This window comes from Gadus morhua, chromosome 11, assembly GCF_902167405.1.
Source record: "Gadus morhua chromosome 11, gadMor3.0, whole genome shotgun sequence".
In the NCBI taxonomy this organism is placed as follows: domain Eukaryota; kingdom Metazoa; phylum Chordata; class Actinopteri; order Gadiformes; family Gadidae; genus Gadus; species Gadus morhua.
The window spans coordinates 23,990,907-24,007,382 of NC_044058.1; the positions used below are offsets into that span (position 1 = coordinate 23,990,907).

General features: G+C 46.1%; 2 protein-coding genes across 3 annotated transcripts in view; one reads left to right on the top strand and one right to left on the bottom strand.

The window, feature by feature from the left end:
* On the top strand, positions 1–8,372 carry LOC115554282 (aldehyde dehydrogenase, mitochondrial). The gene is made up of 13 exons (XM_030370945.1): positions 1–275; positions 1,539–1,643; positions 2,231–2,371; positions 2,511–2,590; positions 2,822–2,933; positions 3,018–3,146; positions 3,635–3,748; positions 3,876–3,978; positions 4,496–4,680; positions 4,920–5,084; positions 5,745–5,902; positions 6,774–6,888; positions 7,000–8,372. Exons 1-13 carry the CDS (start codon positions 171–173, stop codon positions 7,030–7,032), a joined length of 1,545 nt encoding a protein of 514 aa, XP_030226805.1. The 5' UTR covers positions 1–170; the 3' UTR covers positions 7,033–8,372.
* Positions 8,198–16,476, bottom strand: part of arhgef2b (rho/rac guanine nucleotide exchange factor (GEF) 2b) — a 23,240-nt gene continuing 14,961 nt past the window's right edge. Inside the window, exons 14-22 of one of the 2 annotated variants that reach the window (XM_030370939.1) lie at positions 16,226–16,293; positions 15,354–15,545; positions 14,832–14,921; positions 14,691–14,740; positions 14,540–14,581; positions 12,745–12,795; positions 12,243–12,557; positions 10,862–11,024; positions 8,198–9,817 (exon numbers count right to left, since the gene is read on the bottom strand). In XM_030370939.1, coding sequence (XP_030226799.1) covers positions 9,762–9,817; positions 10,862–11,024; positions 12,243–12,557; positions 12,745–12,795; positions 14,540–14,581; positions 14,691–14,740; positions 14,832–14,921; positions 15,354–15,545; positions 16,226–16,293 — 1,027 coding nt within the window. In that variant the 3' untranslated portion in view covers positions 8,198–9,761. Of the gene's footprint in view, positions 9,818–10,861; positions 11,028–12,242; positions 12,558–12,744; positions 12,796–14,539; positions 14,582–14,690; positions 14,741–14,831; positions 14,922–15,353; positions 15,546–16,225; positions 16,294–16,476 lie in introns of both variants that reach the window. The other variant, XM_030370938.1, reaches the window with a different exon arrangement.

Below are 16,476 nucleotides of genomic sequence, written 5' to 3' on the forward strand. Positions count from 1 at the left end.
GACCCGCCCCCTTTTGCGCGTGACTATGCGAATATCTTCTCTGTCCGACTCGGGAGCGCGCCTGCCCTGAGGAGTTCAAGTCCACTGGGTCCACTGGAAGTTTATTCAGACATTGCGAGCTGTAGCAGTGATTCTTCGTCCAACACTTTTGGGTCAACTTGCATCGTGCCATGTTTTTGCGGAATATTCGTCCGGTTTACCGATTGGCCAAATGTCCATATTCCGCTGCCAGCATTCCTAAGCCGAATCCTGAGCCTGTGGTTCAGTTTAATAAGGTATGGTGGCATAGGTATGAATAAATACTGCATGCGTGTCTTCGAACGGTTGATATATAAAAATACTGTAGGGGTTCTATTCAAATGCGACCTAAACTAATAGTCGCTGTGCCTACGCTACGCAGCATTATGTCGATGTTTATACTTCGTTGCAGGCTGTCAGTGAAAGAAGGATCCCTGCGTAAAGTCTCATGTTTCGTGCAATTTCAATCTGGCTGACCGAGTCTAGTGCTGCAGAATCATGCCTTTTAAAGCATGCTTGAACCTTGGACTGTCTTAGCTCTTACAAATGTTTATCTATACAATAAAAATCTCCTTAAACTACGTTAAGCTAAGTATCTCCTCAGCTCGACACCGCCACCCTGATAACGTTTGACTATTGCACCCAAACGCACTTGAGTTTTTTTTTTCTTGCGATTTGCGCAATGCTAACCCTGGTACAAGGCCTTTAGGGGGTTGAACAAGCACCATATTTCCGTTATCTTGTTTTCTGATCTTTTCCAGTAGTCCGTTTGGAGGTCCAGCCTTCTATTGCCCTCGACTGAACTATTCTGACCATGTGAATCACTCGTTCACTGGGTCACAGTGCAAGATGTAAAGTACACCTCGAAATGTATAGGTTTCGTAGGAGTATCGAAAAGTAACGGTTCTAAACTGTTGTGCAATTATGCATAGGAGGGGCGGGGAGAAACTTTACTTTAAGCCTATGAGGAGTTATTTTGAATGTTACAATTTTCTCGATGATGGTGGGGTCCTCCCCTGCGCACTTCAGTATATTATTGACGGAGTCGTGTGGGGATTCAATGTACGTTCTGTGTATGAGGGAACATAGGCATGTGTAAAGTACACAGCCCTGGGGCGCTGAGATTCAGAAAGCTTGATGGGAGGTTGCTCCTAACCATTTTCATGTATATTACTTTATTGAAGCGTTTGAACGAGTCTATCTTGTTAAAGGCAATGAACAGGCTGTAGACATAGGTGTTGCGTGCTCCAGGTGTTGTGGTGGGGGCCTAGGTTGGCAGCGTCCTCAACAGAGCGATTACCTAGTACGATGCGCTCAAATTACTTGACATGGATACAGATATTCACAACTCTGCCTTCGGCAATATTCATCTGATGCTCTCCAACAATGAGAATACGTTTTGGGTGGGACATAAGCCTAGATCACAACAAAATACCTTTGGAGAGGGGTGCAGAGAAACATCCCACAATGAACTTTATGTAGCCTCCTGTCATCTACATATTATCCTTATTGTTTTTCAGCTGTTCATCAACAATCAGTGGCAGGATGCACAAAGTGGGAAAACCTTCCCTACAATCAATCCGTCCACAGGCGAAGTCATTTGTCATGTTGCAGAAGCTGACAAGGTATGCATTATCTTAAAAAAAGTATAAAGACTATCGACTAACCCTGCTGTGTTTTTGGGGCTGGTTTGGGGGTAGGTCAGGGGCCTGCCAACTTTCCAGATTTAGATTCAGGAGAATTAGAATGTGAATGTGATCAGCCTCTGACGGTCCAACTTACCCCTGCCAGCAAGTACTGAGCTATCCCCCCCCCCCCAGAAGAGTCACGTGGGTGGAGAGATATAGGTCTAGAATCCAAACTATGCTGCTCTAAATGTGAACTGTTTTGTATACACAGTCATCAGTATCTTCAATCTTGCGAGTCAACACGACTTCAGTTGAGCTCTTCCAGCCCCTGTCACTTATACAACTGACGATGACCTCTGCTGAACACTGAACTACTTTTGTGCCAAAGCTGTAAAGGGTATTTAAATACCGCACTAGGAAATTGACCAGTGATCAGTTTTTTTTCTGCCATACCCCAAATGAGCTGTGCACGTAAAATACTCAATGTTATTTTCCCCACCAAGTCTCCCGCAGTGAATCCTCAGTTTTGAATCAAAAAAAATATTGTATTACAATGTAAAATTTCCAATGTCTCTTTATTTCAGACGGATGTGGACCGGGCCGTCAAAGCGGCCCGCGCTGCCTTTCGGTTGGGTTCACCCTGGCGACGCATGGACGCCTCAGACCGCGGCCTTCTGCTCACCCGTCTGGCTGACGCCATAGAAAGGGATGCTGGTTACCTTGCAGTGAGACAGCCTTCCTCTTTTCATAACGACCGCCACAGATAACCCCCCCCCCCCCCCCCACTCTGCTACTGTATCGGAAGAGGTTTGAATGAACAGACTGCCATCGTGTTCCTGTTTTGCTCATGTCGTTTCCATCCAGGAACTGGAGACCCTTGATAATGGAAAGCCATACGCTATTTCTTACTGTGTGGATATTCCAAACGTGGTCAAGTGTCTCAGGTACAATAAACCCACTCTAACACGCTCTAGGGCTTGTCGCCATTCTAACAGAAGTGATTTATTCTTTTCTCATATAATAGATTAAGCTCCAAACTTTCCTGAACTGTACAACTGAGCATATGTACCCCTTTGAGTTATGTAGACGATGAGTAAATCAAACGTTCCACTTTTGTCGTGACTTTACCGTCATGCAGTCCTTTTCGTGACGCAAGTTTTCCTGTGCTTGCACAGATACTACGCAGGATGGGCTGACAAGTGGGAGGGGAAGACCATTCCTATCGACGGAGACTACTTCTGTTACACCAGGCACGAGCCCATTGGTGTCTGTGGGCAAATCATACCAGTAAGAAAACCATCAAATTCAATTCATACGGACGTTAGCAAAACGTCAGTTTAAAGCTGATATCTGTCTCTTCTGCTCCCTTAGTGGAATTTCCCTCTTCTGATGCAAGCATGGAAGCTTGGACCTGCCCTAGCAACTGGCAACACCATCGTGATGAAGGTTGCTGAGCAGACTCCCCTGACAGCTCTCTATGTAGCCAACCTTATCAAAGAGGTACTCCCTTGCTTTGGTCTGCGTATGAGACATCCCTCCTATTAGGCAGTGAACCTACTCTACCATTGAAGTGCATTCAAGAGGTTTAACCTTCAACACGTGCATGATATCTAGTGAATGAGAGGAATGCTTTAATTATAGGCCATGTGTATTTCAAAATGGATGTTTTACAAATGATTGAATTGCTAGTTGCTGCAACCATTAATTGCATAATTGCAAAGAATCCTAAGTCTCTTGATATCAGAATGAGCGTGAAGTGTTCTGCCTCGGCCTAGCCTTGTGAAACCAGCATTCATCTCATGAGCTCTGCTACGGTTTAGCTTTGATATGAGCACAGAACCACTCTGTGGAATCTGTAATCCTCAATACCCTGTTAAAGAGAGGAGATTCCTTACTGATTAATGTTGTTTTTTTTAGAAATAAACTGAACACTGATGTGTTTGTACTAATGATCATACATAATAACGCTGGATCTCTCTCTCTATTAGGTTGGTTTTCCAGAAGGCGTGGTGAACATTCTGCCCGGTATGGGGCCTTCAGCCGGTGCTGCCATCGCCGCACACATGGATGTGGACAAGTTGGCTTTCACCGGGTCCACCGAGGTACAAACTCATCAAGACAAAGTTAAATACTAGCAAATGACTGAAACTAACACAATAAACACATTTATAAAAACAAATAAATGTTGTTGGTTACTAAATCTGCAGCATCGCTCCTCCTATCTGACAGGTGGGCCATCTGATTCAGCAAGCCTCAGGCAGCAGCAACTTGAAGAAAGTCACTCTCGAGCTGGGCGGGAAAAGTCCCAACATTATCCTGTCTGATGCAAACAGTGAGTACCTTCTAAGTATGCGTGCAAAGGATAATTGGTGTGACAGAGTACTTGTTATCACATGTTAGTGTTGCAGCGACAAGGTCACATGACCGATTTCTCTGGTTTGGTTTGTGGTATAGCACTTGAAATAATCCAGGAGTAACTGAAGAATTCACACTAAAGGCAAAGGCGAGGCGCGAGTACAAAAAGGTCAACGCAAAGACGTGAATAGATTGAACAATTCTGCCAACCAAGCAGGCGGCGGGATGGCTTAAATGGCACGGCGCAAACTGATGCAAATTCGTAATTTGAACGAGATTAAATATTTGAATTTTCCCGCGAATTTCGCTTGCTGCTGACCCATTCTCGTGAAAAATTGAAAAAGTTTGCGGTTCGCGCGAGCAACCTCGCCCAAGTAAAGCGAGTAGAATATTTGCTTTGCTTTTGGTGTGAACGCACCTTATATCCTCTGCTCTGATACTATGCATGGATTGATGGTTATCTATGTGCTCCCTCCTCCCCCTCCTCCCAAAAGTGGAGGAAGCTGTAGAGCAGGCCCACTTCGCCCTGTTCTTCAACCAAGGCCAGTGTTGCTGTGCCGGTTCTCGGACCTACGTCCAGGCCGACATTTACGATGAGTTTGTGGAGCGTAGCGTGGAGCGAACCAAGAACCGCGTGACGGGGGATCCCTTCGACCTGAAGACAGAGCACGGTCCTCAGGTAACATGGGAGACACAGCTGGCCATTATTGATGTCTTTCACAGTGAGTGTACAAACAACTGCACAGGCGCTATTGATTTTTGAGGTTGAGTACGTGCATTTGTTGGTACACTAACTGGGAAAGACCTTTTTTTTTACTTTTTACACATGTAGCCAGCATTTACTGAACTACAAGACAACGATACAATAACACAGCCGCTATACCCTCCACGCTCAGACCTGTGTGACATCGTTTTCAGATCGACGATGAACAGTTTAAGAAGATCCTTAACTACATCGACATCGGGAAAAAAGAAGGAGCCAAAATGCTGTGTGGAGGAAAAGCGGCCTCTGACAAAGGCTACTTCATCCAGCCCACTGTGTTCGGAGACGTCCATGATCAGATGACCATCGCTAGAGAGGAGGTAGGCTATTGGTTATTGGTTACATATTATGTCCCCTTTAAAGGTTATCTAGGCAAGCCGCCTTGGAAAATCTAGCGAAGATGGTCTAGGGTGCAATAGCCAACATGGGCAATTGTAAAGGATCATTTCCAGTCACACCACTGCGCTGGACAAACAGCTGACAATCACACAATATTTGGAACAATTTGTAATGTATATTGATTTCTAAATATAACATCACAGTAGACCAACACCAACACATGTCCATGTCGAGGAGCCATGCTTTTCATTAATGATCATGCAAACCGATGAACCGCTTACAAAAAGAAAATCCAAAACATGAAACCTTAGTCTGCATTCAGCACATTCTGATTACCAAACCTACCAGTTTTAGCCCCTCTCCGATATGAGGGGATAAGCTGGTTATTGGTATACTGGCCAACAAATGAACCGCCGAGTGAGTGCGCGTGTGCTGAAGGAACGTGCACAATGTGGACCACTGATTACATACATGATGTCACTGCTGAGTACTGGCTGAAACATGAAAGATATTCGGCAGAATAGTTTGGTTTATATTTTATGTATAATTGACGTTCAGAAATAAATATTAAGCTAGAGCTCGGTCTGTATCGATGGAAAAGTCCTACGTACATACTCCATGCATCTTTATTGTCCCTCCAGATCTTCGGCCCTGTCATGCAGATCATGAAGTTCAAAACCTTGGAGGAGGTATTGGAGCGAGCAAACGACACCAAGTATGGCCTGGCAGCGGCTGTCTTCACCAAGGACATCGACAAGGCCCACTACCTCTCCAGCGGTCTCCGCGCCGGCACCGTCTGGTAGCACATTATTTTCTAACGTCAAACGCCACGGTAGCAAAGCAAGTCTTTATTTGACCAGGGCGTGTGCAGCATTGTGTACTGAGGCGGCTGGAGGGATTCAGACAAAGCCGTCGTATTCAGGGTATATGATTGAAATCTGGAGTAGAGCGCTGCTCCGGATATTAATCTCATACTGGGCTAATGACCAGATGACTCAATATCAGACTAAAGGTAAGCAGGATGGTTGAATGATTAACATTAAATAAACCAAACGGTGGCATTTTATTGCGAGTGTTTTGGAGTTCATCCAACTGGTTACTGATAAACTCTATTCATCAGCTTCAACCGTTGGTCACGTGGCATGCTTTTATGAAGGTCTTGTCTGTCTGACATCGACTGATTGGGGTTGTCTGTCTGACCTCACGGGATTGAAGTCAAATGCTTGACAAAAGGCTGGTCTATTTTGTGATGGGGGATGTAGATGCAACGCATTGAAATATTGCTAGCACCAAGCTAACAGGTTAGACTTGGGAGAGTAACCCTTGCCCTATAAACAGACTTTTTTTAATTAATATCCTAGACTCGTATCTATAAGTCTGATGGCAGACAAGCTCAAATCTGGTTTGACGGGTTAGGGTTAAATTGTTTTGATGGTCTGTATTCTTCTGCCCTTCACCCTTAACACAATGGTCGGATCTGCTTATTGGACTCCCTTTGCACAAATCGAATAATGGTAATGGATTGTAACCTTGAAAATGTTGTTTTTAGGTACATTGGATCAGTCTTTGTAACCATGTTCAATGTTCTACAGGAAATGTCTCTGCAAATAATGACAGACTTTCACCCACTCATTAATCTCAAGTGTTTGCATGTGTTTATAAATTGGCAGGATTAACTGCTATGATGTCTTTGGAGCCCAAGCTCCATTTGGAGGTTTCAAAGCTTCTGGGAATGGCAGAGAGCTGGGAGAATATGGTTTGGACAATTACACAGAGGTCAAAACGGTAAATGGAACAATTTCAAAACTGCACTTTTTCTATAAAGAAAATACCTTCATTTTATTTTGGCTCTTCTATTCTCCCACACGTAATGTCAATGTTGTTCTTTCCCACCAGGTGACCATTAAGGTACCACAGAAGAACTCCTAGACGGCTTTTCTACAACAATCATTAATGTCCAAGGCCGTGATATTTGTTCTTTACATACCATGGCTCTTTTTCTAATGGATTGAATGATTTTGGTAATAAGCTACATGTGAGGTCAGTGATCCATATGGATAACTTTATCCATATGGATAATTTGTGTAATGAGTGTGGGGCTGTCAATAAATAACTTTCTAAAATATTCAGTTATTAGGTGAGTGCTGCACGTAGCACCCAACTATGGTTCTTCATAGGCCTTATTAGCGTGAATGCTGAATCAGCTGGATATTGACATTTTTATTTTTCTTATACATGCTTTTTCTAGCGCCCCTTTTTTGGTCTACTACTTACTGCTGCATACGTTCAGCTACAGAAACGATCAAAATATTCAGCACTTTAACTTTTGAACATATGCACCAAGAGGAATCGACTCCAAAAACGTAGTCAGAGGCTATTATATCTGTGATACACAGGAGTGAAAAATTACCTCCTTTTCACAAGATATATTGGGCCAGATCATCATCAATGGTTCCTTTTGTGACACCGAATCAGCTAACGATCACTACACACACACATTGCTCCTTTCCTCGCACTGCCCGACTACGGCGCCTGCTTGAAGCCCGAGTGATGAAGCTTCATCATATTGACGTTATTCTAGAGAACACTTAATGTGCGGCTTAGCTCAAGAGGTAGAGCAGTTGCCTTGTAACCTTAGGGTTGCTAGTTCGATCCCCAGCTTCTTCTATCTGAGTGTTGATGCGTCCCTGAGCAAGACACTTAACTGCTAACCCTAACTGCTCCTGACGAGCTGGCTGTCACCTTGCATGGTTGACTCTGCCGTCGGTGTGTCAATGTGTGTATTAACCGATGTAAGTTGCTTTGGATATAGGCGTCTGCTAAATGCCCTAATAGTAATGTCTGCGCCCCATCATGGCTGATATGCAGGTGAGCCTAAAGTGTAACCCATGGGACTTCAATCTATATCGAAATAAATACATTTTAACGTAGCTTTTTCTAGAGTGATGTAGTGGTACGAGTATAGCTACAATATGCATGGCGTATTTAAAGGCAGCCCTAAGGGAAGGTAATGCAGATAGTTAAAGATATGAAACCCCATTAGTAAATTAAGACGAGATGTTGCTGAAAACATAGTGACCATTCCAGACGCGTATCAATACATTAGATTTATAAAGAGCACACAGATAATGTAGATCGACTTGCAATAATTATCAGCAATATTACAGTAAAACATTTACAGTTTCTTTTGATAAATGATCAAAATGTATACAGACAATTCCTTCAGCTTGTAAAAGACAGCATTAGAGATTAAACAATCATAAGATCCAGCACTGTGGTCATCATTATCTAACTATTACGGTAACCTTCAGTATAAAGCTACATTAAATAGGATTGATCATCAAACATACACATATCTTCATTGGGAAGGGCAAGTGCCCCTTCACCCTTCTAGTCAGCAGGCTTCAGTTCCAACAGCCAATGTATATAGCCCTTCATAAAGATTAGCATCATCCTCTTTCTAAAGATGTACAGGCAGTTATGGATAAAGCATGTTGACCCCAGCCCTCTTCAAGGGGTTGTTGATGGCTAAATGTTTTAACTTGACAGGGATGAGCTCTTGTTATTGAACTATCCTCAGAGGCAAAGCGTGTTCTTAAAAGTAATATACAGATAAAGAATTGCCTCCAAACTGCTATACCATAAGGTGACCAGATTTCTGAAATGAACGCTAATACATTTAGCCTATTCTTATCAATCGAAAATGTAGTCCTAGCAGAGTATTGTGCAGTGAAGGCCAAATGGTTTACTATGATGTGTTTTTAAGCTTTGGTAAAACACCCCGAAGGAAGCCATCTAGGCCACTCAAATAAGGAATGGTGCATTGATAGCCTATTATTCATGATCGGTCATTACTACTTATTAGGGCTTTGACTTTTGCACAAAAATCATATTCGAAGTTTGTTTGTTTATTAATATTAATATTCGAATATTTATTAATAATATTTTGACCAAATGCCTGGATTGGGCATCGCAAGGTTTGTTTACCGCGTTGCTATGGTTACCGGTCTTGCGTGTTCCAACGGTTTATTAGGTTTCTAATAAATCGCTGTCTAATCAATACTTCATTCACTGCCTCTTCCGTGGTCATTACAATATCATGAATAGACTGCGTCGGGTTCTCCGACGTCTCTCCCTCTTGGCCTGCCCATAACAGGTTCCAATATTAAGGGCTGCCTAATGTTCCTTCGAATTTTGATTTATTCTTTGATATTCGAATTATATTCGAATAACGAAGTTCGGAGTCAAAGCCCTACTACTTATGGTATGAAGTTGATAGATACACCCCTGTGTAGTGAGCTGGTTTCACAGCCTATGAGAGGGACACGGCACTAGTTACCAACTGTCCCAAAATGAGTATATATATATTTATAGAATCTTTTTATTTTTTAAGGGGTCATTACCCTGTTTAAAAGCCTCCAGATACGGAGACGGTCCATTGAAAACGGGGATGTCTGTCACCCTACCATACCGACACGTAATACCTGTGTTGATGGTGGCTAACAGATCAAACCCCTAGCTTAATACATTATTACAACATTCTGCTTCCTGAAGCAGCAACTTTGTCAACTGATAGTTGTTGACTTAGTGTGTGTGTGTGTTCGTGTTTGTGTGTGTGTGTGTGATATAAATGTAATACGAAACATCTGGATCTGCCTTCAAGTGGACATGGTTTCATGACCGCACTCGCTCTCTTCAGGAATGTCTTGGAGATCTGGAAGAAAAAAAGCCGTCACTAAACACCAGCTAGTCATCACTCAACACCAGCTGGTCACTAAAGACCGGCTAGTGGTCACTAAACACCAGCTAGTCATTACTAAACACCAGCTGGCCATCAATAAACATCTACATCGGTCACTCAATGATATTCATTGTTACACGTTATTTTAGTGTGACACAATTGTTATAGACTATATTTGTAGAAATAATTGGAAATAATTTGATAATTTGTTCTGTGTTACGAATCTCATCACTGTTGGTCGGGTTAAGGCTGAACTCAACAAATCGTCTCCTCCCTGATTGGTTCGGTGAAACATCTTGCCCATCAATAACGGGTGTGTGACATTCAACACGTGCATAGTGGACAAACTGGCATTTCTTTGGGTTCCTTTTGTCAAAAAAATTGTCAAAACTCTCTAAATCATACCCACTGCACCATAGATCATAGCCGGGGCTGACCCTCACTACATAGTCTGGGCAGTAGAATGGACCAGTGGAACCAGTAGAATGAAACCGGTGGAACCAGTAGAATGGAACCACCAGTCCCTTACCGGGCTATCGGTAGCTAAGCCACACCCACCTCTGAACCACCAGTCCCTTACCGGGCTATCGGTAGCTAAGCCACACCCACCTCTGAACCACCAGTCCCTTACCGAGCTATCGGTAGCTAAGCCACACCCACCTCTGAACCACCAGTCCCTTACCGGGCTATCGGTAGCTAAGCCACACCCACCTCTGAACCACCAGTCCCTTACCGGGCTATCGGTAGCTAAGCCACACCCACCTCTGAACCACCAGTCCCTTACCGGGCTATCGGTAGCTAAGCCACACCCACCTCTGAACCACCAGTCCCTTACCGGGCTATCGGTAGCTAAGCCACACCCACCTCTGAACCACCAGTCCCTTACCGGGCTATCGGTAGCTAAGCCACACCCACCTCTGAACCACCAGTCCCTTACCGGGCTATCGGTAGCTAAGCCACACCCACCTCTGAACCACCAGTCCCTTACCGGGCTATCGGTAGCTAAGCCACACCCACCTCTGGGGCTGTCAGAACGGGGGGAGATCCGGACCACATCTGGCTCCTCGTCCTCCTCGCTGACTTCCTGGATCGGACCGTCTAATTGGTCCACAGCTTCCTGGCTGGCCAATGGGGCGACGGTGGGGATATCAATGTCACTGCAGCTCTTCCTCCGTGAAGCCTTCTGCAGAGGAACGGTACGCACAAAAAGATACAAAACAACCTGCGTTAGGGTTTAAACAGTGATACAAACTAGCGTTAGGGCTAACTAACCCTGTACCAAACAAGTCGTTAGGGCCAACTTACCCCGTACAAAACAAGTAGCGTTAGTGCTGCTAACTAACCCCATACAAACAACTAGCATTAGGGCTAACTAACCCCATACAAACAACTAGCATTAGGGCTAACTAACCCCATACAAACAACTAGCATTTGGGCTAACTTACCCCAGACAAAACAAGTAGCGTTAGTGCTAACTAACCCCATACAAACAACTAGCATTAGGGCTAACTAACCCCATACAACCAACTAGCATTAGGGCTAATTAACCCGATACAAACAACTAGCATTAGGGCTAACTAACCCCATACAAAAAACTAGCATTAGGGCTAACTAACCCCATACAAACAACTAGCATTAGGACTAACTAACCCCATACAAACAACTAGCATCAGGGCTAACTAACCCCGTACAACCAACTAGCAATAGGGCTAACTAACCCCATACAAACAACAAGCATTAGGGCTAACTAACCCCATACAAACAACTAGCATTAGGGCTAACTAACCCCATCCAAACAACTAGCATTAGGGCAATCTAACCCCAATCAAACAACTAGCAATAGGGCTAACTAACCCCATATAAACAACTAGCATTAGGGCTAACTAACCCCATACAAACAACTAGCATTAGGGCTAACTAACCCCATATAAACAACTAGCATTAGAACTAACTAACCCCATACAAACAACTAGCATTAGGGCTAACTAACCCCATACAAACAACTAACCCCAAGACTATTCTACCTGTGCTTGGGTTAGGGTCAGGGGTCATTCTACCTCTGGTCAGGGGTCGTCCTACCTCTGGTTAGGGTCAGGGGTCATTCTACCTCTGGTTAGGGTCATTCTACCTCTTGTTAGGGTCAGGGGTCATTCTACCTCTGGTTAGGGTCAGGGGTCATTCTACCTCTGGTTAGGGTCAGGGGTCATTCTACCTCTGGTTAGGGTCATTCTACCTCTTGTTAGGGTCAGGGGTCATTCTACCTCTGGTTAGGGTCAGGGGTCATTCTACCTCTGGTTAGGGTCATTCTACCTCTGGTTAGGGTCAGGGGTCATTCTACCTCTGGTTAGGGTCATTCTACCTCTGGTTAGGGTCAGGGGTCATCCAGGGCATCACCCACCTCTCCCTTGTTGCCGTGGCCCTTGCCCCGGTTCCTGCGGTGGCCCTTGGGCGCCATCTCTTTGAGCTGCTTCTCGGCCAGGGCCCGGGCCTTCTCGCTCTCCCCCAGCTGGCCCTCTAGGGGCTTCAGCCGGGCCACCTCCTCCTGCAGCAGCGCCAGCTGCCGGCGCATCATGGCGGCCTCGCCGGCGTCCAGCCCCGTGTCTTTGGACACCGAGCGGGAGAGGCGGGGCACGGCGGTCCCGGCGGACAGGCCGCCGGTCGGACCCCCGGGGACGCAGAGCTCCAGCACCGAGTCCTGGCAGATCACCGCCGCCTGGAGTGGAGGTCAACCGACGGCAGGGGTCAACACATGGCGATCAGATTCAAATGATTGCACGTTTTTATGTATTTTTGTATAAGGTGGTGAACCCCGGGTTAGGCATGGTTGGTAGGAGGGGAGGCCGGTTGGGGGGTGGAGGAGCAGGGAGAGGGGAAGTGAGGGAGGGGTTAGCATCACAAACCTGGAGTGCATGGAGCGTCGTACTGAGGCTGACCAGGCGCTGACATACTTCCTGAAAAAACAACACGTAAGAAGCTTGAGGCTGGATAGGGTAAGGGTTAGACAGTCACTGAATCTGTTTAGATAGGGTAAGGGTTAGACAGTGACTGAATCTGTTTAGATAGGGTAAGGGTTAGACAGTGACTGAATCTGTTTAGATAGGGTAAGGGTTAGACAGTGACTGAATCTGTTTATATAGGGTAAGGGTTAGACAGTGACTGAATCTGTTTAGATAGGGTAAGGGTTAGACAGTGACTGAATCTGTTTATATAGGGTAAGGGTTAGACAGTGACTGAATCTGTTTATATAGGGTAAGGGTTAGACAGTGACTGAATCTGTTCGGATAGGGTTAGACCAGGGCTATTCAACCTCCTTAACAAGTGGGCCGAAAAGGAAAACCAGTGGCGTAATTATCGGTAAGCAGGATATGCGGGCGCGTACGGGCCCGGGCCAATCAGGGCCCCCCCCAAAAAAAAAAATTGCTCCATACCCCCCCCCCCCCCCCCCCCCGTCAACAATCGCTCCGAACCCCCCCCCCCTCAACAATCGCCCCCCCCCCTCAACAATCGCCCCCCCCCCCGTCAACAATCGCTCCAAACCCCCCCCCCCTCAACAATCGCCCCCCCCCGTCAACAATCGCTCCGCGCACCCACCCCCCCCCACCCCAACAATCGCTCCGTGCACCCACCCCCCCCCACCGTCAACAATCGCTCTGCGCACCCCCCCCCCCCGTCAACAATCGTAACGAAGTCCCGCCTTGGGGCCCGCCTTGAAAATCCTGCATACGGGCCCGTCGTTGCCTTGTTACGCCACTGAGGAAAACCACTGGGGGTTCATGGGCCACACAGAGTAAAACTACTTGAATGAATCGCTACATATAAATCGTACTTAAAGTAGTGTTAACTTAATATATATAGTACTACTACATGGAATGAACTTGTCAGATGCATTCCTTCCTTCTTCACCTTTAATCGTATCATTATAAAAGATTTTGTTCTCACATATTTTGGACACGTATTTAGAATTCAACAATGTTGTTTGAATCACCACAAAACAGAACTACTGTACATATGAGACATTTTGAGCCAGTGAGTCAGTGAGAAAGATTGCACTTCCTTGTTTTGCCTAGTTTGGCTCATCCAAACACTAGACACTAATGCAGCTTCTCATAGGTCATGGAGCAACGTGCCCTTGTTCTGACGGCATTCATATGAGAAAAGCTAGACTCACACGTATCGGTTGAGTCAAACATTGTCAGAATAAGTGATGCCAGTTCCTGATTTTGGGGTACTGATACTGGCTAGTATCACCGGCTACACACAGAAACCTGATTTGCATGCAACTATGTTTCTCCTTTATTTTATTTATAATTTTTTGCATGCAACCTCTTGCGGGCCAGAAAAAAATTAATAGGGGCCGCATTTGGTCCACGGACCGCTAGTTGAATAGGCCTGGGTTAGACTGTGACTGAATCTGTTTAGATAGGGTAAGAGTTAGACAGGGAATGAATCTGTTTAGATAGGGATAGGGTTAGACAGTGACTGAATCTGTTTAGATAGGGTAAGGTTTGGACAGTGACTGAATCTGTTTAGATAGGGATAGGGTTAGACAGTGACTGAATCTGTTCAGATAGGGTAAGGGTTGGACAATGACAGGGATGTAGTGTGTCCTGAAACCAGAGCACATATCTGAAGGGATATGACCAAATAATAATAATTATTATTATTATTATTATTATTTCAAAAAAATTATCTCACCTCGTTCATCCCTCCATCTTGAAACCGGTTTCCGTTGGTGTCCTGTGAGGACACAGATTGATATTTACTTGGAACAGGAAGTGAGGTCATGGCTTAAAATACTTAAAACAAGAAGTGAGGTCATGGCTGGAGCGGTTGGAGATTGCCTCACCTCAGACATGTGACTGCTGAACTCATACGATCCATTTAAGGCGGGCTCTCCTGCTCGAAAGGGGAGACGGGTCTATTTTAATATGCATTCAAAACTTTGTTGAAATAGTGCTACTTCAAAGGATTTGAGGTCATGACTCACGGTTTGGGGAGCACGGATGGTCCTGGTTGCCGTTGGCGATGCTGCACGTTAACGACTGCGATCCCACCAATAACTCAGTCAGTCGGTCAACTGAGGGAGGAAAATATTATTTTAAACGGTGAATCTGCATTTTTATATCACATAGCTAACCCCAATGGTCATTATTACCGTTCAGAGAAGAGAAACCAAGAGGAAGCAATCAGAGCAGAGACACAGGCATAGGAACCAATCAGAACAGAGACACGGGCATAGGAACCAATCAGGGCAGAAAAACAGGCATAGGAACCAATCAGAACAGAGACACGGGTATAGGAACCAATCAGAACAGAGACACGGGAATAGGAACCAATCAGAACAGAGAAACCGGCATAGGAACCAATAAGAACAGAGACACGGGCATAGGAACCAATCAGAACAGAGAAACCGGCATAGGAACCAATCAGAACAGAGACACCGGCATAGGAACCAATCAGAACAGAGAAACCAGCATAGGAACCAATCAGAACAGAGACCCAGCCGTACCTTCAGAGATGGCGTCGGTGAGACGTTTCTCAGCGTGGGGTGCATGGGGCGTGTCCAGGCGGAACAGGTTCCGGGTGTTGGAGGAATTGGGGCTCTTCTCCCCCGATTTGGTGAGCTCAGCCAGGTCCGAGAACAGGGTGACCCTCTCCTGCAGGAGCTCCAGCACCTCCCTGTCCTTCTGCTGGATGTCCGCTGTGGAGGAGGAGCAGCCAGTTAGCCCCGAGTCATCGACCCCTACCGACGAGCACGCGTTCACCTTTAGCTCCTCCTGTACTCATCAATAAGACATGGAAGGAGGATGAGAGGAGGAGGAGAGGAGGGGGAGAGGGGGTGAGAGGAGGGGGAGAGGGGGGAGGAGGAGAGGAGGGGGAGAGGGGGGAGGATGAGAGGGGAGGAGGAGAGGAGGGGGAGAGGGGGGAGGAGGAGAGGAGGGCGAGAGGGGGGAGGAGGAGAGGATGAGAGGAGGGGGAGAGGGGGGAGGAGGAGAGGAGGGGGAGAGGGGGGAGGATGAGAGGAGGGGGAGAGGGGGGAGGAGGAGAGGTAGAGAGGAGGAGATAGAGAAGGGATCGGGGGGGGGGGAGGAGGATGGGAATTAGGAGAAGGGTGAGAGGAGTCTGATGGAGAAGGAGGTAGAGGGGGAGAGGGGGGAGGAGGAGGAGGAGAGGATGGGAATTAGGAGAGGGGGTTGAGAGGGGGAGATGGAGAAGGAGGTAGGGGAGGAGGATGAGAGGACGGGAATAAGGAGAGGCGTCGAGAGGAGGAGATGACGGAGGAGAAGGAAAGGAAGAAAGGAGGATAAGAGAAAGAGTTGGAGGATGAGGAGGAGGCAGAGAGGAGGAGCAGGATGAGAGGAGGTGGTTGTAGAGGAGCACCTCTCAGTCGTCGCAGTAAGGCCTTATCCTCCGTCTCAATCAGGGCGAACTCCTCTCGGGATGGACACCTACACGGACACATGGACAGACAGAGATTTAGACATGCATATATACTCCTCTTGGGACCTATAATTTAACTAAAGAAAAAAAAGCAGAGGCAGAAAACCAAAAGACAATACATGACAGTGGAACCGAGAGCCAACACTGGGCAAAGAGTTTGGCCGTAGCGGTCGGTTCTTCACAGGCATGAT